The sequence below is a fragment of the Coregonus lavaretus genome (genome assembly GCF_964263955.1).
Source record: "Coregonus lavaretus genome assembly, chromosome: 2".
Taxonomy (NCBI): Eukaryota; Metazoa; Chordata; class Actinopteri; order Salmoniformes; family Salmonidae; genus Coregonus; species Coregonus lavaretus.
In genome coordinates, this window is record NC_139989.1 from 26,952,537 (window position 1) to 26,976,056 (window position 23,520).

At 42.9% G+C, this 23,520-nt stretch overlaps 1 protein-coding gene across 1 annotated transcript in view; it reads left to right on the forward strand.

Moving 5' to 3' along the window:
* The first annotated feature begins 608 nt into the window (after positions 1–608).
* LOC311105064 (kinesin-1 heavy chain) overlaps positions 609–23,520 on the forward strand; it is a 45,887-nt gene continuing 22,975 nt past the window's right edge. The window contains exon 1 of the mRNA XM_084147054.1: positions 609–1,125. Within this exon, the coding sequence (XP_084003180.1) occupies positions 1,000–1,125 (126 nt within the window). The 5' untranslated portion in view covers positions 609–999. The remainder of the gene's footprint in view (positions 1,126–23,520) is intronic.

The window sequence follows — 23,520 nt, forward strand, 5'->3', positions numbered from 1 at the left end:
TGTTAATCGTAGGGGTGCCAATGGGGCTGGGGATCAGAAATGTCCCGTGCGAGAGAGGGAGGTTGATGTTTCCAGGGTTAGAGTAGTGCAGAAGTTGTCATATGCTGAGGTAGTGAAGAAAGTAGAGGAAGATGGGTCAAGGGGGAGGGATCCTGAGAGGAGTGGTGTGAGTAGTAGATCTGTTACCAGTACAGAGGGATAAACCAACAAGTGATATATGTTTCAGTAAGGTTGGATTTTGGTATTTATAGCAATGGTTATCAACTGTACTGCAGGGATGGAACGTAAGTCGCAGAAAATAGAGGTTGTGGTTGCTCTGCAGAGGTATTTGTGTGTGCAAGATTTGATGTCAGAAGAGTTACAGGGTGTGTTAAGTGGTGGTGTCCCATCCTTTCAGGCTGTTGGCCTGAAGTAGGACTAAATAGATTTAAATAGTGGAGTATTTATTTATTTATTTTAGTTAGTGTAGTGTTAGATGGTAGGTTATTTGTTTTATTTATTTTTGTAGTTTTTTATTAATTTTTTCAAGCAAAGTATAAGGGAGTTATACTCCAGTCTAGTAGGTGTCGGTAATGCAACATGTATTGGATGCCAACCTCATCGAAGAAGAAGAAGAAGTAGTAGTAGTAGTAGTAGTAGTAGTAGTAGATCAGTCAGTTAGTTGTCGCCTACAGAGGTGACGTCAGCGGGTTATTTAGACCCGCAGACACAGGGGTCCCTCCCTACTCGAAGAGCAAGTCCAGAGTACAGTACTGTACAGCCGGGGCTTCAACATGACTTCCACCTTTTGAATGGATGTCCTTTTAAATGTACATTTCTGATGAATAGTCTACTTGCTGCCTTTTCCGAGGAGGGAAGAGATAGACCAAACTTAACCAGCGTTCACGGGTGCGGCCTCTGTTTGCCTCCGACAGGCACAGGGCGATCGGGCGCTTCTCCGGTGGTAGCACAACTAGCCAGCAGGATCTTGTCAGTTGTGACTCTCCATCAGCGGCGAAGATGGCGGACCCGGCAGAGTGCACCATCAAAGTGATGTGCCGTTTTAGGCCATTGAACAGTTCAGAGGTGGCAAGAGGGGATAAATACATACCAAAGTTTACAGGGGAGGATCAAGTGTCTATCTCGGTAAGTTGGCATTCCAACACGGAAAACAGCCCCCCTTTTTTAATGCTAGCTAGGCTAACTAAGCGTAGCCATGACGCTAGCTAAAAGCCACACCAGCCAAGGACAAGGGCACTGTCTGGTTCACTCCTTCGTTCTCATAATAGCTAGCCTGACATATTGATTACTATCTCACATTCAAATGCCATCTCATGATTCACAAACCATTTGACGGCAGCAAAACCCTTGTGTGTCAGTTAGCTAACCAAATGAACGTTGGCCTAACTAGCTAACGTTAGTTACTGTTTTGATGGCTAATTAGCTAGAACTAGCAGCTAGCTAGCGTTAGTTAAGTTCACGGCCTACTTTTATTCATTGACATGGACACAAAGAAGTGTAGCTGGCTAGCTAACAATAATGTTAGCAACTTGGTAGGGGATGGCGAAGATGTCTAGCTAACGTTAGTTAGCTATAATCACACTACTTTGGCAAATGAGTTAAGTTAATATTAGTTATCAGTACTTGAGTGGTATTGAAATACTAGATAGTTAGCTAGGGATAGCCACGTCGCATATGCCATTGCCTCATTGACAGCTGTCACTTGTTGGCCGTTTTGAATGGAGATTTTTTTTGCTAGGCCCAATTCCATGGTGCAAATTATTCTTCTAACGGCCTTCCAAGATAAGGGGGCTTTGTGAAATAACAATTTGGGGTGCGATACTAGGATAGAGGACTCGGAGTCAGGTGATCACACCTGCTCACTACACTACCTCGCCCCTTGGCCTTGTCAAACGTAAATGACAGCAACCATAACAGTTGGGACAAACTTTATGGACTTCCAAATTACCAGAACTTGCCACAATCAAACCCCAAACACTTCCCTCAATGCTGTAGCCTAATTATGGTCCTTTCCTAAATTATAAACAGTTAATCAACAATTCAAGTCCAGTTGTATTTATTGTCACGTGCACAAGTACAGTGAAAAGCCTTTTTTTTTTTTTTTTTTTTTTTTTGAAGAGATGTTGATTGTGGATGAATGGAGGTTGAAACTGGAGGAAGAAGACCTTGCACCGTAGCAACAGTCCTGTCAACTGTACAACTGTAGAAGCCAAGGGTGTGGCATCTGGTCATGATTACTGGATAGTTAATGGAGGATTACTCATAAATGAGCACATTTGTTATGTCATGATGTAGTTTGGAGGAAAACGTTTAGCCCCAAACATAACATATTGTAATGACCTCGATAGATCATAAATGAGAGAATGTCCACAACAGTTCTTGAATTTACTTTTTATTGACTCCAAACTCACAGGCTACTGTCTGGCTGTAGTCTACGCCAAATAAATCAGATAAAACAATCAGAGGTAATCAACTCACTGTCGGACATGAAAAAGAGAGAAAAATGCCAGCATGGCAATATAACAGATATGCCCCCCCCCCCCCCCAATCAACACAGAACAACAGAACACAGTCCCATAACTGTCCAAGAGGGTCGCTACAATATGATCCCTAGCAGTTTAACTTCTGTCTTCTTCGAAAGATAAATCTTCTAAACCAGGGAAATACTTACCATTTTCCTGGTCTCTCATAATCTCTATCAGTGGAACTCCTCATGGTTGCATCTAAAGCAGCACCCTATTCCTTACATAGTCTTGTCAAAAGTAGTTCACTGTATAGGAAATAGGGTGCCGGACGCAACCCATGTGTCCCACCACATTCCTCCCTATGAGAAAGACAGATATATATATATATATGTGTATATATGTGTGTGTTGCCATTGACACATTCTCTTTTATAGTATTACTGGGAACAGGTGGATGGATTAGGGTGTGGTGTTTTTATGGGGGAGGGATATCATGTCATTTGAGTAGGCAGTGAGGACTGTAAACATTTATTTGTTTAGATTTGTCTTTTAATAGAAGCTCACCATGCTTACAGTGCATTCGGAAAGTATTCATACCCCTTTTTCCACATTTTGTTACGTTACAGCAGGGTTCTTCAATTCCGGTCCTGGAGGGCCGAAACACTTTTGTTTTTTATTTCTACCTGGTAGTTAATTGCACTCACCTGGTGTCCCAGGTCTGAATTAGCCCCTGATTAGAAGGAGAGGATGAAAAACAGAGGTGTTTCGGCCCTCCAGGACCGGAATTGAAGAACCCTGCGTTACAGCCTTACTCTAAAATTGATTAAATTATTTTTTCCCCCCAATCTACACACAAATATCCCAAAATGACAAAGCAAAAACAGGTTTTTAGAAATGTTTGCAAATTTATTAAAAATAAAAAATAGAAATTGTACCTAATTAGCCATTGATCATCCTTGAGATGTTTCTACAACGTGATTGGAGTCCACCTGTGGTAAATTCTATTGATTGGACATGATTTGGAAAGGCACACACCTGTCTAAATAAGGTCCCACAGTTGACAGTGCATGTCAGAGCAAAAACCAAGCCATTTTTCTTATTATTTATTTCACCTTTATTTAACCAGGTAAGCCAGTTGAGAACAAGTTCTCATTTACAACTGCGACCTGGCCAAGATAAAGCAAAGCAGTGCGATTAAAAACAACAACACAGAGTTATATATGGGATAAACAAAACGTACAGTCAAAAACACAATAGAAAATCTATATACAGTGAGTGCAAATGTAGTAAGTTATGGAAGTAAGGCAATAAATAGGCCATAGTGCAAAATAATTACAATTTAGTATTAAAACTGGAGTGATAGATGTGCAGAAGATGATGTGCAAATAGAGATACTGGGGTGCAAATGAGCAAAATAAATAACAATATGGGGATGAGGTAGTTGGGTGGGCTAATTACAGATGGGCTGTGTACAGGTGCAGTGATCGGTAAGCTGCTCTGACAACTGATGCTTAAAGTTAATGAGGGAGATAAGTCTCCAGCTTCAGAGATTTTTGCAGTTCGTTCCAGTCATTGGCAGCAGAGAACTGGAAGGAATGGCGGCCAAAGGAGGTGTTGGCTTTGGGGATGACTAGTGAGATATACCTGCTGGAGCGCATACTACGGGTGGGTGTTGCTATGGTGACCAATGAGCTAAGATAAGGCGGGGATTTGCCTAGCAGTGATTTATAGATGGCCTGGAGCCAGTGGGTTTGGCGACGAATATGTAGTGAGGACCAGCCAACAAGAGCGTACAGGTCACAGTGGTGGGTAGTATATGGGGCTTTGGTGACAAAACGGATGGCACTGTGATAGACTACATCCAATTTGCTGAGTAGAGTGTTGGAGGCTATTTTGTAAATGACATCGCCGAAGTCAAGGATCGGTAGGATAGTCCGTTTTACGAGGGCATGTTTGGCAGCATGAGTGAAGGAGAACTTTGGATTGGAGATGCTTAATGTGAGTGTGGAAGGAGGGTTTACGGTCTAACCAGACACCTAGGTATTTGTAGTTGTCCACATATTCTAAGTCAGACCCGTCGAGAGTAGTGATTCTAGTCGGGCAGGCGGGTGCAAGCGGCGTTCGATTGAAGAGCATGCATTTAGTTTTACTAGCATTTAAGAGCAGTTGGAGGCTACGGAAGGAGTGTTGTATGTTTGTTAACACAGTGTCCAATGAAGGGCCAGATGTATACAAAATGGTGTCGTCTGCGTAGAGGTGGATCTGAGAGTCACCAGAAGCAAGAGCGACATCATTGATATACACAGAGAATAGAGTCGGCTCGAGAATTGAACCCTGTGGCACCCCCATAGAGACTGCCAGAGGTCCAGACAACAGGCCTTACGATTTGACACATTGAACTCTATCTGAGAAGTAGTTGGTGAACCAGGCGAGGCAGTCATTTGAGAAACCAAGGCTATTTAGTCTGCCAATAAGAATGCGGTGGTTGACAGAGTCGAAAGCCTTGGCCAGGTCGATGAAGACGGCTGCACAGTACTGTCTTTTATCGATCGTGGTTATAATATCGTTTAGGATGTCTAAGGAATTGCCCATGGAGCTCCGAGACAGGATTGTGTCGAGGCACAGATCTGGGGAAGGCTACCAAAACATTTCTGCTGCATTGAAGGTCCCCAAGAACACAGTGGCCTCATCATTCTGAAATGGATGAAGTTTGGAACCACCTAGACTCTTCCTAGAGCTGGCCGCCCGGCCAAACTGAGAAATCGGGGGAGAAGGGCCTTGGTCAGGGAGGTTACCAAGAACCCGATGGTCACTCAGACAGAGCTCCAGAGTTCCTCTGTGGAGATGGGAAAACCATCCAGAAATACAACAATCTCTTCATTACTCCACCAATCAGGTCTTTATGGTAGAGTTGCCAGACTAGTTAGCATTAGCTGGACTGAGAATTCCTGGGTAGGATGTATAATTAGTTGGTGTTTTCCAGAGTCTGCCTTTGCATTCATTTGAATAATATTTGATGGTGAGATGTTCAGTTACTGCCGCTGGGTAACATTTGACATTTTAGTCATTTAGCAGACGTTCTTATCCATAGCGACTTACAGGAGCAATTGGTTTTAAGTGCCTTGCTCAAGGGCACATCGGCAGATTTTCCACCTAGTTGGCTCGGGGATTCGAACCAGTGACGTTTCGGTTACTGGCCCAACGTCTTACTGGCCCAACCACTAGGCTACCTGCCTCGACCTAACCCCATTGCAACAAGGTATCGGGTAGGGCGGCAGGTAGGCTAGCCGTTAAAGCATTGGGCCAGTAACCGAAAGGTCGCTGGTTCGAATACCCAAGCCGACAAGGTGAAAAATCGGCAAACCCTAATTTGCTCCAGGGGCGCCGCACTACTATGGCTGACCCTGTAAAACAACACATTTCACTGCACTTATCTGGTGTATGTGACAATAAAACATATATTTATTAACAGACTACCCAAATATTGCCTCTCACATCAGGCATGGCCCATAGACTGACCCTGATGTGCTTGGAGATTGGGGCTTGCCAGAGACTGACTGAGTGAGTGTGTGTGTGTGTGTGTGTATAGCTTGCCTAAAACCTGGTATTCCAGCTGCCAGTCAGCATCATCTTCAGTCTAGTCAACAACCCGACTCTTCTCCGCTATGAACAATGGACTGTGCCATTCAGAGAAGCAGGTACACAGAGACAAATTAGCCAGTTTATCTTACAGGAATGGAGGACAACAGAGAGACTTTGGCACTGTAATAGGCCCACAGTCTAAAAGGTTGGTTGGCTGCAGGCACTGGTAGGGTTCTGAACAGTGCAATAGGCTGTGTCCAAATTGGCACCCTATTCCCTACATGGTGCACAACTTATGACCAGAGGCAGGGGAATAGGGAGCCATTTGGAAAGCAGGCATAGAAGCCGGAGTTACTCAGTCTGATGATGAAGTCATTTCCTTTATGAGAATGGGCCTGGCGTTCTTTCTACTGTAGCTCTGCCTGAAGCTCCTGGGTATAATTTAAAGACTTTTTGTTCTACTTCTCCTCTCCTCTAGAATGGCTCTGTTTTTATGTGCCAGCCCAGAGGGTTCAAGTGAAGTTAAGATTGCGTCCCAAATGCCACCCTATTCCTTATTGCGTCCCAAATGCCACCCTATTCCTTATGTAGTGCACTATGGGCCCTGATCAGAGGGCTCTAGACTAACTTTTTCCACTGGTGGCACTGACTCTACCAACTTTTTCAGTTGATGGCACTAGCACATGACTTGGTCACACCAATTCTTCGCCCCCTGCGCGGCGATAATGACCTGACCTGTGTCCCATAATGTACCTGCATTCCATAGAGAACCAGGCTAATAATGACTAGCCATCTTTTAAATTAGCATGCCCTTTCAGGGCTTGACATTCAGGTAAATTTGCCAGTGGCGCACCGGGCTAGTGCCAACTGTCCCGAATGAAAGAATACTGTCCTCGGAAAGCGGATGATGCACGCATAATTAAATTGTATCTTTAATTTGTGGCCTGAGCAAGCCTATAGCCTATAACGAATTACATACACAAATTACATTTTAATGCAACAATATCATATTGACATTTTGTTTGCGCGAAGGTTAGTATTATTTTTTTTTCTCCAATCTCAAAAAGTGTTATTGTTAGCGATTTTGAACAGTGTACAGTTGGAGGGCCCTATAAATTCAGTTTTCCCGTTTCTGAGTTAAAAGTTTTTTTTTTTTTTTTAATGATATTTTTTACTACAAACATTTGACGTTCCAAGTCCACAACGCTTAAACCACATCAGGAGATCAACTTTGAGGTCTGGGAAAAATCCATTTTTGTCGGCGTGGATGATCACTAAGCCCAAAAAGAGATTTGTATTTAAGAAATAACAATCATTTCATAGATTGATTACGTTGAGACATGATCACTTTTTTTTTTATTAGTCGGAGTACTTGAACAGATTTCCTGAATTTAAGTCATTTTTAGCTGGTGAGTTTAGGTAATTTTTTTACTAAATTTTGGGGGCCATAAGACAATCACTCGCCCTTTTAATTCAATTGTGCGCCTATCAAGAGACAGTTTGTTAGCTGTGTTTTTGTACTGTACAGTGTAGACAAGGTTATTATACATTGAACAAAAATATAAACACAACATGTAAAGTGTTGGTCCCATGTTTCATGAGCTGAAATAAAATATCCCAGAAATTGTCCATATTCATATTCACAAAAAGCTTATTTCTCTCATTTTGTGCACATTTGTTTACATCCCTGATAGTGAGCATTTTTCCTTTGCTAAGATAATCCATCCACCTGACAGGTGTGGCATATTAAGAAGCTGATTAAACAGTATGATCATTATACTTGTGCAACTTGTGTTGGGGACAATAAAAGGCCACTCTAAAATGTGCAGCTTGTCAAACAACACAATGACACAGATGTCTCAAGTTTTGAGGGAGTGTGCAATTGGCATGCTGACTGCAGGAATGTCCACCAGATTCTGTTGCCTGAGAATTGAATGTTCATTTCTCTACCATAAGCTGCCTCCAACATCGTTTTAGAGAATTTGGCAGTACGTCCAACCGTCCTCACAACCATAGACCACGTGTATGGCATCGTGTGGGCGAGCGGAATGCTGATGTCAACGTTGTGTGCCCCATGGTGGCAAATGGTGGTCACCTTATACTCACTGGTTTTCTAACTGTGACCAACTGATGCATATCTGTATTCCCAGTCATGTGAAATCCATAGATTAGGGCCTAATGAATTTATTTCAATTGACTGATTTCCTTATATGAACTGTAACTCAGTAAAATCTTTGCATGTAAAAACTGTTACATGTTGCGTTTTTATATTTTTGTTTGTATTTCTGTTTTTAGTCATACATAAGGTGATGGATCAGGTCATAGGTTAGGTTAGATTTAAATGATTAAGTCAACGTGACTTGGATTTAAAAGGAATAGCGCCAAAACTGGTGCAAAATATATGGTGAAAGGAAACTCTCGCTCATGTTTACACCAATCCAATACTTTTTAACTATAGTAGTACATGCAAGAACAATCAATTTAGCCGCTTAGCTATTGGGAAAAAATGAAATGGATGCTTTTTCCATTTACATTTTAGTCATTTAGCAGACACTCTAATCCAGAGCGATTTACAGGAGCAATTAGGGTTAAGTGCCTTGCTTAAGGGCACATCGACAGATTTTTCACCTAGTCGGCTCGGGGATTAGAACCAGCGACCTTTCGTTTACTGGCACAATGCTCTTACCCACTAAGCTACCTGCCGCCACTTGGAACCAGTAGGTTCGCTAGACCTTTACTACTGGTTTCCTCGCACGTAAAGGTTGTGGAATTATAAGGCAAGGTCAGAATACGGCGTGTCTGTAGACACAACTTTGCCATGCCTTAATTTATTTGATCTCCACCTCAAAATGAATGAATAGCATGCTATTCTCATGCTTAAGTTCAAGGTCAGAATATGCATAGAGAAAAGCACATAAATAGGAATTACATTCCATTTACACATGCTTAACTCTGGTCGGAATCTGGGCCTTAGTGACTTTTTCAAACTAAACATGCATGCGGCCTATAGCGAGTGTTAAACACATTATTGTTTTTTCGAAACTATTTAAAAGTAAAATACTACAGCCCACACTTCAATGCAAAGAGGAGGAGTTCAATTTTTTAGTTTATCAACAGATTGTGTTTATCTCCTGCCTTGGTATAGGCGCTGAGATTATAGGCTATGATGTCACGCTCCTATCACACAGCAATACTGTAGCCTGTACCCATACTGTCTTTTACATAAGCTACCGGTCTATTTACTGTGTTGGCAGAATGTTTTAATCTTTAGCAGTAACTTAAACAGTAGTAGCATACATACAGTTGAAGTCGGAAGTTTACATACACTTAGGTTGGTGTCATTAAAACTTGTTTTTCAACCACTCCACAAATGTCTTGTTAACAAACTATTGTTTTGGCAAGTCGGGTAGGACATCTACTTTGTTTATGACACAGGTAATTTTTCCAACAATTGTTTACAGACAGATTATTTAACTTAATTCACTTTATCACAAATCCAGTGGGTCAGAAGTTTACATACACTAAGTTGACTGTGCCTTTAAACAGCTTGGAAAATTCCAGAAAATTATGTCATGGCTTTAGAAGCTTCTGATAGGCTAATTGACATCATTTGAGTCAATTGAAGGTGTACCTGTGGATGTATTTCAAGGCCTACCTTCAAACTCAGTGCCTCTTTGCTTGACATCATGGGAAAATCAAAAGAAATCAGCCAAGACCTCAGAAAATAAAATGTAGACCTCCACAAGTCTGGTTCATCCTTGGGAGCAATTTCCAAACACCTGAAGGTCCCACATTCATCTGTACAAACAATAGTACGCAAGTATAAACACCATGGGACCACGCAGCCATCATACCGCTCAGGAAGGAGACGCATTCTGTCTCCTAGAGATGAACGTACTTTGGTGCAAAAAGATGCTGGAGGAAACGGGTACAAAAGTATCTATATCCACAGTAAAACAAGTCCTATATCGACATAACCTGAAAGGCCGCTCAGCAAGGAAGCTCAAGGACAACAAAGTGAAGGTATTGGAGTGGCCATCACAAAGCCCTGACCTCAATCCTATAGAAAATTTGTGGGCAGAACTGAAAAAGCATGTGCGAGCAAGGAGGCCTACAAACCTGACTCCGATACACCAGCTCTGTCAGGAGGAATGGGCCAAAATTCACCCAACTTGGGAAGCTTGTGGAAGGCTCCCCGAAACGTTTGACCAAAGTTAAACAATTTAAAGGCAATACACTCAATTAGTATTTGGTAGCATGTAAACTAATGACCCACTGGGAATGTGATGAAATAAATAAAAGCTGAAATAAATAATTCTCTCTACTATAATTCTGACATTTCACATTCTTAAAATAAAGTGATGATCCTAACTGACCTAAGACAGGGAATATTTACTACGATTAAATGTCAGGAATTGTGAAAAACTGAGTTTAAATGTATTTGGCTAAGGTGTATGTACAACTTCCGACTTCAACTGTACTTAAAAGTAAAAGATCAACTGTCTGCATGTTCACCTGTTAAATTTGACTGTAGGCTATAAACCGGCAGCCTATGGGATCGCATCTAGCGAAACATGAAATACTGTATCTATTTACTAGGCCCATGGTAATTTGTTGTATGGCTACTTCGCGATAGTAACCCATCACGGCCAGAAAAGGTGAGGAATTAATTTCCCATATCTAATTATTCCCAAAATAAAATGCATAGATTTTTGCTCTTGCAAATGGATAAGCATGTCATCATATCCCCCAGTTGCACAAAATACTTACTTGGCTGCTTGCAATACAATACTTCAACCACTAGAAAATGTGCGTACACATGGTCTAAATTCTGCATGGTAGAAGGGACATTCTCATGCCAAATTCTGTTTTTATAAATACTTTTGCGGGAAAACTGGCGCACGCTTGTTTTGGGGTATATTCTTTACGTACTCAACGTTTATAAATGAAGCCCTTGGTCTTCCATCCAGGGACTGACCAGGACCGAGCCTGGATAGCTTCAGAGGCAAGCCAGCAATGGGATTCAGGGTGGTATCCCTAAAGCCACTCTAAATTTCAAGCTTCTACCTCTAACCCTAGGAAACTCTTTAATCCTTAATCCTCCTCCCTCTCTGCGGTCAACTTTGTCAACAACTTTGAAAAAAAGGTTGACATCCGCTACTCATTCACTCAACCTATTGAGTCCACTGGTCTCACTCACACAGAACTACCCTACGCCTTGACCTCTTTTTCCCCTCTCTCTCCAGATGACATCCTGTGACTAGTGAGGTCTGGCTGCCTGACAATCTGCCCGCTCGACCCCATCCCCTTCTCCAGACCATCTCTGGAGACCTTTTCACTTCCCTCAACTCATCCCTGACCACTTGAGCATGCTGTCTCTGATCAACTTTCTCGTTATTTCTCTCAGAACGATCTTCTTGACCCTAACCAGTCAGTCTTCAAGACGGGTCACTCAACCGAGACTGCTCTTCTCTGTGTCATGGAGGCTCTCCGCACTGCCAAATCCGACTCTCTCTCCTCTTTTCTCATTCTCCTAGATCTATCCGCTGCCTTTGAAACCGTGAACTATCAGATCCTCCTCTCCACCCTCTCAAGGCTGGGCATCTCAGTCTCTGCACACACTTGGATTGCATCCTACCTGGCAGGCCGCTCCTACCAGGTGACGTGGAGAGGATCTGTTTCTGCACAACGTACTCTCACTACTGGTGTCCCACAGTGCTCGGTTCTAGGCCCTCTCCTCTTCTCTCTATACACAAAGTCACTCGGCTCCGTCATATCCTCACATGGTCTCTCCTATCATTGCTATGCGGATGACACTCAACTACTTTTCTCCTTCCCCCCTTCTGACACCCAGGTGGCAACACGCATCTCTGCATGCCTGGCAGATATCTAAACTTGAATGTCGCCCCACCACCTCAAGCTCAACCTCGACAAGACTGAACTGCTCTTCCTCCCGGGGAAGGCCTACCCGCTCAAAGACCTCTCCATCATGGTTGACAACTCCACAGTGTTGCCCTCCCAGAGTACAAATAACCTTGGTGTGACCCTGGACAACACCCTGTCTGCAAACATCAAAGCAGTGACCCGCTCCTGCAGGTTCATGCTCTACAACATCTGTAGTGTACGACCCTACCTCATACAGGAAGCGGTACAGGTCCTAATCCAGGCACTTGTCCTCTCCCATCTGGACTACTGCAACTCACTGATGGCTGGGCACCCCGCTTGTGCCATCAAACCCCTGCAACTTATCCAGAATGCTGCAGACCGCCTGGTTTTCAACCTTCCCAAGTTCTCTCAAGTCACCTCGCTCCTCCGCACACTCCACTGGCTTCCAATCGAAGCTCGCATCCACTACAAGACCATCGTGCTTACCTACAGAACAGCAAGAGGAACTGCCCACCCCTACCTTCAGGCTATGCTCAAACCCTACACTCCAACCCGAGCACTCCGTTCTGCCACCTCAGGTCTCTTGGCCCTCCCACCCCTACGGGAGGGCAGCTCCCGCTCAGCCCAGTCCAAGCTCTTCTCTGTCCTGGCACCCCGATGGTGGAACCAGGACAGCAGAGTCCCTGGCCATCTTCCGAAAACATCTGAAACCCTACCTCTTCAAACAGTATATTAAATAATCCTCCTCCTCACCTTGACCCCCCCCCACACCCCTTCAATTAAAAAATAAATATATATATATATATATAACTTGCACTTGACCCACCCCCCCCTAGCTCTAATGATAGCTATGTTATTGAGGAAAAATGTATTTTCTATGCCTGTGACATATGGTTGTCCCACCTAGCTTTCTTAATATGAATGCACTACTGTAAGTCACTCTGGACAAGAGCGTCTGCTAAATGATTAAATGTAAAACATGTATGCTGCTGGTTTGCCATCTCCTGGCCAAATTTATACGCCAGATTAACTAGCTAAAAAACCCACTAAAAAGCTTTAAAACCCCATTCAATTTTTGGCCATAGTAAAAAAATAAAATAAAGCTCAACATAATTCATAATGCTTTATTTTATTTTATACTGAACAAAAATATAAAAGTAACATGCAACAATTTCAAAGATTTTACTGAGTTACAGTTCATATAAGGAAGTCAGTTGATTTTTAAATGAATTCATTAGGCCCTAATCTATGGATTTCACATGATTGGGAATAGGGGGGTCACAGATACCTTAAAAAAAAGTTAGGGGCGTGGATCAGAACCAGTCCGTCTCTGGTGTCACCACCATTTACCTTATGCAGCGCGACACATCTCCTTCACATAGAGTTGATAAGGCTGATGGTTGTGGAATGTTGTCCCACTCCTCTTCAATGGCTGTGTGATGTTGCTGGATATTGGCGGGAACTGGAACACGCTGTTGTACACGTTCATCCAGAGTATCCCAAACATGCGCAATGGGTGACATGTCTGGTGAGTATACAGGCCATTGAAGAACTGGGACATTTTCAGCAACATGAGGCTGTGCATTATCATGCAGAAACATGAGGTGATGGCGGTGGATGAATGGCACGAAAATGGGCTTCAGGATGATGGCTCCCTATGACCAATAAAAAATGTTTGCCGCACTGCCAAGTCAAAGTCAAGTGTTTTGGTCGCAGTCTCGAACCCTGTCAAAGTAGCGCACTACTTGGAGTAGGGTGCAATTTGGGAGATAACGCCCACGGAAGGCTTCCTAATAGAATGGCGAAACCCATCACTAGTACCATATGGGCCTTGGCTGGCATTTTGGCTGTGCTCACAGGCATATAATCAGTGATCATATATGAGAACACCCCACATTGGTGTCAAGGCAGCAGAAGCATAGATAAGGAGGACTATTGTGGAAGTGCTCAGTTATGCACACAGCCACAGCAGCACTACACTAAAACTGTGTCCCGATTCTCCACCCTTCTCCTGAAGTTTGCACTTGCCCACTTTCCTAAATGGATTTAAAGGTATTGGATTGGTTAAAGCATTGGCTGGAGGGAGTTTCCACCATTATTAATCCATGCAAGAAAGTGTGCAAGTGCACACTTTCGGGGAAAAGGTTGGAGAATAAGGACACAGACCAAGATTTTTGATCGAGGTAGCCTAGTCACAGCCTGTTGCTAGGGGTTGAGATACAGGAACTGTAGTGAATAATTAGATACTACTCCAACTCCATCACTCCAACACAGAGATATATTAATGTCATCAACACACAACTGTCTTTGCACCAAAATAACCTAACTTTTATGCTGTCAGATAGTATAAATAAAAGGACAGCTTCCATAGGTTTTGATTCTGTGTTTCAGCTACTGTTTGGCTACTCGAGGTTTGCCTATGACATGTTATAGGGGATGCTGTATCATCGTAAATAGAAAAAACTCCCTCTGATCTAATCTGTAGTGATTGATATTGGCTGCTGCTGTCAGATGAATAGCCTGAAGTGCCCTGCTGATCTGTTGTCAGTAAGTAAAGCCTTTTGCATCTTCCAGAAACACAGGGATGCTGATATTTCCTAGCTGTCTCTGGCCATTACTGTCACAATGAGAAGGGAAAGGCCCATGGGATCGTCCCAAATGGCAGCCTATTCCCTATATAGTGCACTACTTTTGATCAGGGCCTGTCAACAGTAGTGCACTATAAAGGGATTAGGGTGCCATTTGGGAGATGGCCTAGGTCTATACAATGAGTCTCCTTACAAAATAGGCTAGTCCATTAGTGGACACAAACCTAATTATGAAAGGCTGTGTTTGGACTGTTTGGACTGAGTTGGTCTGGTGGTGAATAAGGTATACTGTAGTGTTTCTCATTGACCTGGTGGATGGCTAATGGCATCTATTGTGCCTGTTTTGAATACAGTGCATTCAGGAAGTATTCAGACCCCTTCACTTTTTCCACATTTTGTTACATTACAGCCTTAATCTAAAATTGATTTAAATTATTTTTTCCCCTCATCAATCTACACAAAACACCCCATAATGACAAAGCGAAAACAGGTTTTTAAAAATGTTTGCAAATGTATATAAAACATTTTTTTACATAAGTATTCAGACCCTTTGCTATGAGACTCGAAATTGAGCTCCTGTGCATCCTGTTTCTATTGGTCATCCTTGATGTTTCTAAAACTTGATTGGAGTCCACCTGGGGTAAATTCAATTGATTGGACATGATTTGGAAAGGCACACACCTGTCTATATATAAGGTCCCACAGTTCACAGTGCATGTCAGAGCAAAAACCAAGCCATGAGGTCGAAGGAATTGTCATAGATCTCCAAGACAGTATTGTGTCGAGGCACAGATATGGAGAAGGGTACCAAAGAATTTCTGATGGGAGAATCTTCCAGAAGCACAACCATCTCTGCAGTACTCTACCAATCAGGCCCATATGGTAGAGTGGCCAGACGGAAGCCGCTCCTCAGTAAAAGGCACATAACAGCCTGCTTGGAGTTTGCCAAAAGGTACCTTAAGGACTCAGACCATGAAAAACAATATTCTCTGGTCTGATGAAACCAAGATTGAACTCTTTGGCCTGAATGCCAAGTGTCATGTCTGGAGGAAACCTGGCACCATCCCTACAGTGACACATGGTGGAGGCAGCATCATGCTGTGGGAATGTTTTTCAGCAGCAGTGACTGGGAGACTGGTCAGGATCGAGGGAAAGATTAACGGAGCAAAGTATGGAGAGATCCTTGATGAAAACCTGCTCCAGAGCGCTTAGGACCTCAGACTGCGGTGAAGGTTCACCTTCCAACAGTACAACGACCCTAAGCACACAGCCAAGACAATGCAGGAGTGGTTTTGGGACATCTCTCTGAATGTCCTTGAGTGGCCCAGCCAGAGCCTGGACTTGAACCCCATCGAACATCTCTGGAGAGATCTGAAAATATCTGTGCAGTGACGCTCCCCATCCAACCTGACAGAGCTTGAGAGGATCTGCAGAGAAGAATGGGAGAAACTCCCCAAATACAGGTGTGCCAAGCTTGTAGCGTCATACCCAAGAAGACTCAAGGCTGTAATCGCTGCCAAAGGTGCTTCAACACAAAGTACTGAGTAAAGGATCTGAATACTTATGTAAATGTGATATTTTTATTTGTAATACATGTGCAAAAAAAATTCTAAACCTGTTTTTGTTTTGTAATTATGGGGTATTGTGTACACTACAGGCCAAAAGTTTTAGAACACCTACTCATTCAAGGGTTTTTCTTAATTTTTAATATTTTCATTGTAGAATTAATAGTGAAGACATCAAAACTATGAAATAACACATATGGAATCATGTAGTAACCAAAAAAGTGTTAAACAAATCAAAATATATTTTATATTTGAGATTCTTCAAATAGCCACACTTTGCCTTGATGACAGCTTTGCACACGCTTGGCATTCAGCTTCATGAGGTAGTCACCTGGAATGCATTTCAATTAACAGGTGTGCCTTAAGTTAATTTGTGGAATTTCTTTCCTACTTAATGCTACTTGAGCCAATCAGTTGTGTTGTGACAAGGTAGGGGGTTATACAGAAGATAGCCCTATTTGGTAAAAGACCAAGTCCATATTATGGCAAGAACAGCTCAAATAAGCAAAGAGAAACAACAGTCCATCATTACTTTAAGACACGGAACATTTCAATAACTTTGAAAGTTTCTTCAAGTGCAGTCGCAAAAACCATCAAGCGCTATGATGAAACTGGCTCTCATGAGGACCGCCACAGGATGGAAGACCCAGAGTTACCTCTGCTGCAGAGGATAAGTTAATTAGAGGTACCAGCCTCAGAAATTGCAGCCCAAATAAATGCTTCACAGAGTTCAAGTTTTTTTTAAATTTTATTTCACCTTTATTTAACCAGGTAAGCCAGTTGAGAACAGGTTCTCATTTACAACTGCGACCTGGCCAAGATAAAGCAAAGTAGTGCAATAAAAACAACACAGAGTTACATATGGGGTAAAAAAAAAACATAAAGTCAGAAATACAACAGAAAATATATATACAGTGTGTGCAAATGTGGCAAGTTATGGAGGTAAGGCAATAAATAGGCTATAGTGCAGAATAATTACAATAGTATTAACACTGGAATGCTAGATGTGCAAGAGATTATGTGCAAATAGAGATACTGGGGTGCAAAAGAGCAAAATAAATAACAATATAGGGATGAGGTAGTTGGGTGGGCTAATTTCAGATGGGCTGTGTACAGGTGCAGTGATCGGTAAGGTGCTCTGACAACTGATGCTTAAAGTTATTGAGGGAGATAAGAGTCTCCAGCTTCAGAGATTTTTGCATTTCGTTCCAGTCATTGGCAGCAGAGAACTGGAAGGAATGGCGGCCAAAGGAGGTGTTGGCTTTGGGAATGACCAGTGAGATATACCTGCTGGAGCGCAGACTACGGGTGGGTGCTGCTATGGTGACCAATGAGCTAAGATAAGGCGGGGATTTGCCTAGCAGTGATTTATAGATGGCCTGGAGCCAGTGGGTTTGACGACGAATATGTAGTGAGGACCAGCCAACAAGAGCGTACAGGTCACAGTGGTGGGTAGTGTATGGGGCTTTGGAGACAAAACGGATGGCACTGTGATAGACTACATCCAATTTGCTGAGTAGAGTGTTGGAGGCTATTTTGTAAATGACATCGCCGAAGTCAAGGATCGGTAGGATAGTCAGTTTTACGAGGGCATGTTTGGCAGCATGAGTGAAGGAGGCTTTGTTGCGAAATAGGAAGCCGATTCTAGATTTAACTTTGGATTGGAGATTCTTTATGTGAGTCTGGAAGTTGAGTTTACAGTCTAACCAGACACCTAGATATTTGTAGTTGTCCACATACTCTAGGTCAGACCCGTCGAGAGTGGTGATTCTAGTCGGGTGGGCGGGTGCTAGCAGCGTTCGATTGAAAAGCATGCATTTAGTTTTACTAGTGTTTAAGAGCAGTTGAAGGCTACTGAAGGATTGTTGTATGGCATTGAAGCTCGTTTGGAGGTTTGTTAACACAGTGAGAAACCAAGGCTATTTAGTCTGCCAATAAGAATGCGGTGGTTGACAGAGTCGAAAGCCTTGGCCAGGTCGATGAAGACGGCTGCACAGTACTGTCTATTATCAATCGCGGTTATAATATCGTTTAGGACCTTGAGCGTGGCTGAAGTGCACCCGTGACCAGCTCGGAAACCGGATTGCATAGCGGAGAAGGTACGGTGGTATTCGAAATGGTCGATGATCTGTTTGTTAACTTGGCTTTCGAATACTTTCGAAAGGCAGGGCAGGATGGATATAGGTCTGTAGCAGTTTGGATCTAGAGTGTCACCCCCTTTGAAGAGGGGGATGACCGCGGCAGCTTTCCAATCTCTGGGGATCTCAGACGTTATGAAAGAGAGGTTGAACAGACTAGTAATAGGGGTTGCGACAATTTCGGCGGCTAGTTTTAGAAAGAAAGGGTCCAGATTGTCTAGCCCAGCTGATTTGTAGGGGTCCAGATTTTGCAGCGCTTTCAAAACATCAGCTGTCTGAATTTGTGTGAAGGAGAAGCAGGGGGGGCATGGGCAAGTTGCAGCAGAGGGTGCAGAGTTGGTGGCCGGGTTAGTGGTAGCCAGATGGAAAGCATGGCCAGCTGTAGCAAAATGCTTGTTGAAATTCTCGATTATTGTAGATTTATCGGTGGTGATAGTGTTTCCTAGTGATAGTGTTTCCTTCCTAGAGGAAGTGCTCTTATTCTCCATGGACTTTACAGTGTCCCAAAACTTTTTGGAGTTAGTGCTACAGGATGCAAATTTCTGTTTGAAAAAGTTAGCCTTTGCTTTCCTGACTGCTTGTGTATATTGGTTCCTAACTTCCCTGAAAAGTTGCATATCGCGGGGGCTATTTGATGCTAATGCTGTACGCCACAGGATGTTTTTGTGCTGGTCAAGGGCAGTCAAGTCTGAGGAGAACCAGGGGCTATATCGGTTCTTAGTTCTGTATTTTTTGAATGGGGCATGTTTATTTAAGATTGAGAGGAAATTACTTTTAAGGAACAACCAGGCATCCTCTACTGACGGAATGAGATCTATATCCATCCAGGATACCTGGGCCAGGTCAATTAGGAAGGCCTCCTCGCTAAAGTGTTTTAGGGAGCGTTTGACAGTGATGAGGGGTGGTCGTTTGACCGCGGACCCGTTACGGACGCAGGCAATAAGGCAGTGATCGCTGAGATCCTGGTTGAAGACAGCTGAGGTGTATTTAGAGGGTATGTTAGTCAGGATGATATCTATGAGGGTACCCATGTTTACGGATTTAGGGTTGTACCTGGTAGGTTCGTTGATAATTTGCGTGAGGTTGAGGGCATCTAGCTTGGATTGTAGGATGGCTGGGGTATTAAGCATATCCCAATTTAGGTCACCAAGCAGTACAAACTCTGAGGATAAATGGGGGGCAATCAATTCACATATGGTGTCCAGAGCACAGCTGGGGGCTGAGGGGGGTCTGTAGCAAGCGGCAACAGTGAGAGACTTATTTCTGGAAAGGTGGATTTTTAGAAGTAGAAGCTCAAACTGTTTGGGCACAGACCTGGTAACAGACACATCTCAACATCAACTGTTCAGAGGGGACTGTGTGAATCAGGCCTTCATGGTCGAATTGCTGCAAAGAAACCACTACTAAAGAACACCAATAAGAAGAAGAGACTTGCTTGGTCCAAGAAACACGAGCAATGGACATTAGACTGGTGGATATGTGTCCTTTGGTCTGGAGTCCAAATTGGAAATTTTTGGTTCCAACCGCTGTGTCTTTGTGAGACGTGGTGTGGGTGAACGGATGATCTCTGCATGTGTATTTCCCACTGTAAAGCATGGAGGAGGAGGTGTTATGGTGTGGGGGTGCTTTGCTGGTGACACTGTCTGTGATTTATTTAGAATTCAAGGCACACTTAACCAGCATGGCTACCACAGCATTCTGCAGCGATACGCCATCCCATCTGGTTTGTAGCAAAATGTCGGAAAAGTAAAGGGGTCTGAATACTTATCGAATGCACTGTACCTGTTTTATTTTATTTTTTATTGTTTGTTGATTTGTTCATTCTAGAATAATGGTAAAGTATTAAAATGGAGGTCAAGTGTCTAATATAGGCCTGGCTATTAGGCCTATACAATATACAGAAGTTGTATAATAGGCCAGCCTATATCAGTAGGCCTATGCTACCACAGATAAATGGGCTCAAGTAAATGTAGGGCTGGGCGATATGGCAAAAATATAACTTTTATATTTTTACATACAGTGGGGAGAACAAGTATTTGATACACTGCCGATTTTGCAGGTTTTCCTACTTACAAAGCATGTAGAGGTGTGTATGATTTTTAAGTAATGAATTTGCATTTTATTGCATGACATAAGTATTTGATACATCAGAAAAGCAGAACTTAATATTTGGTACAGAAACCTTTGTTTGCAATTACAGAGATCATACGTTTCCTGTAGGTCTTGACCAGGTTTGCACACACTGCAGCAGGGATTTTGGCCCACTCCTCCATACAGACCTTCTCCAGATCCTTCAGGTTTCGGGGCTGTCGCTGGGCAATATGGACTTTCAGCTCCCTCCAAAGATTTTCTATTGGGTTCAGGTCTGGAGACTGGCTAGGCCACTCCAGGACCTTGAGATGCTTCTTACGGAGCCACTCCTTAGTTGCCCTGGCTGTGTGTTTCGGGTCATTGTCATGCTGGAAGACCCAGCCACGACCCATCTTTAATGCTCTTACTGAGGGAAGGAGGTTGTTGGCCAAGATCTCGCGATACATGGCCCCATCCATCATCCCCTCAATACGGTGCAGTCGTCCTGTCCCCTTTGCAGAAAAGCATCCCCAAAGAATGATGTTTCCACCTCCATGCTTCACGGTTGGGATGGTGTTCTTGGGGTTGTACTCATCCTTCTTCTTCCTCCAAACACGGCGAGTGGAGTTTAGACCAAAAAGCTCTATTTTTGTCTCATCAGACCACATGACCTTCTCCCATTCCTCCTCTGGATCATCCAGATGGTCATTGGCAAACTTCAGACGGGCCTGGACATGCGTTGGCTTGAGCAGGGGGACCTTGCGTGCGCTGCAGGATTTTAATCCATGACGGCGTAGTGTGTTACTAATGTTTTTCTTTGAAACTGTGGTCCCAGCTCTCTTCAGGTCATTGACCACGTCCTGCCGTGTAGTTCTGGGCTGATCCCTCACCTTCCTCATGATCATTGATGCCCCACGAGATGAGATCTTGCATGGAGCCCCAGACCAAGGGTGATTGACCGTCATCTTGAACTTCTTCCATATTCTAATAATTGCGCCAACAGTTGTTGCCTTCTCACCAAGCCGCTTGCCTATTGTCCTGTAGCCCATCCCAGCCTTGTGCAGGTCTACAATTTTATCCCTGATGTCCTTACACAGCTCTCTGGTCTTGGCCATTGTGGAGAGGTTGGAGTCTGTTTGATTGAGTGTGTGGACAGGTGTCTTTTATACAGGTAACGAGTTCAAACAGGTGCAGTTAATACAGGTAATGAGTGGAGAACAGGAGAGCTTCTTAAAGAAAAACTAACAGGTCTGTGAGAGCCGGAATTCTTACTGGTTGGTAGGTGATCAAATACTTATGTCATGTAATAAAATGCAAATTAATTACTTAAAAATCATACAATGTGATTTTCTGGATTTTTGTTTTACATTTCGTCTGTCACAGTTGAAGTGTACCTGTGATAAAAATTACAGACCTCTACATGCTTTGTAAGTAGGAAAACCTGCAAAATCTGCAGTGTATCAAATACTTGTTCTCCCCACTGTGTGTATATGTGGATATATATATATATATATATATATATATATATATATATATATATATATATATATATATGCATTATGGGTAGTGCATGTCCTTAGAATGTATGTGTTGCCACCCTAAGTGATTTCAATGGGGCTTTCTCCCTTCTGATGGATTTAAGGCTTCCCAGTCTAAACGTGACCCGCCGGTTCGCGCATATATTATGAGATAAATAAATAAATAAAAATAGTGTGTTTGCCAGGTTTTTTGGGGGGGGCTGTTTGCTCAGCTCTTTTGAGGCAAGTCAAGTTTGGTAGCCGACGTCTAAGCCCCTTCGTCGGTGATTGGTCAACCGTACTACTTCTAGTAGGGATTCTTCAATTAAGTGTTTGTCGTTCAACGAGATTACTAGTTTTTCATGCAACATTTCTGTTGAGAAATACTGCACCAAACAGCTTAGTTGGATGTAAAATTCCGCCACCAAGACCTCCTCGACAAAAAGGTCAAATTAATTACAGATTTCTTGATTTATCTTCGGAATATTCTGACTCTTTTGAGGAACTGGTGCTATGGCGTCTCGAGGGACAAAACATAATATTGCCTTCCCCCCCCCTTTTTTTCCCCAAGCGGGTCTTAAGGGAGTATGCGAGGCACATGCATTCGCTTCGCCTAGCCAAGTTCTGCTAAGAGCAAACCGAAACTAGTGTGCGAGTGCCTTTTCTAGTTCAATCCAACTTCAATCACCAAAAAATTCTGCATTTTCATGAATTTCTGCATTTCCTGCACTCATTTATCATTTCCAAATTGTGATTTTTACTTGCGATTTAGAACAAAACACTTGTGTGAACTATTGGAATCATGGAAATCTTATTATACGTTTTAATTTATATTGTTAGAATAAAGTGGGCAGCACTTTTGAATACATTTTTGAATACTTTGGTTCCTACCCGGTCATGTCAAACAACCAAGTGTCTAAGTGTTTCCCAGGGGAAGCTAATTAGATGTTACATTACATGTTTTCTGTAGCTAACCCATTCAGGCTTCGCCTATCCCTCTCTGATTTATAAGATATCGTTGCACAAACAACATGCTGATTTAGGCATACACCAGCACTGGTATCAGGCTGTATTAGCTAGCTACGTTTGCTCTGACTCTTGTACATTTAGCGAACTAGCTATCCAGCTAACTAGCAATTAGCATTAGTGGCTAACACAATTTAGCCACAACTTGCTAAGGAAAGACAAACTTGCCTTTTGCAGACAGTAAGATACACAAACTAATAGTGTAATTATAGAATGATTGTGGCTTTATATTAATAAGCAAAGTGGAAAGCAGCATCGTTGTGACCCACATCTTGTGAATGGCAACTTGTCGGCAAGTGCTCGTGATTCCGTGGTCGCGCAACAACTGCTCTCCCTGAATGACGGGGCTTGGTGTGGAAAGTGGCATGCAGGAGAAGAGGGACTCAAGTAGCTAACAAAAAAAAACGGACGTTACACATGGCACTATCACATTTAACAAACCAAACATTGAAATACCGTAGGGCTGTCCCCGAAAAAATAAATAAAAATAATAATCTTGGTCGATTGGTTTAAATGTAACATTTGTCAATATAGACGCGCTATGTTTGAATACTGAGCTTGTCTGATGCTTTAAGCACTGCGATTTTAAAATGAAGACCCACAAATTACTAAAGAGGCAGTCAGAGATCAATTATTAACCTCCTGCTGCTGGCTTTTGCAGGTTCTGCCATTATGCTCCTGAAG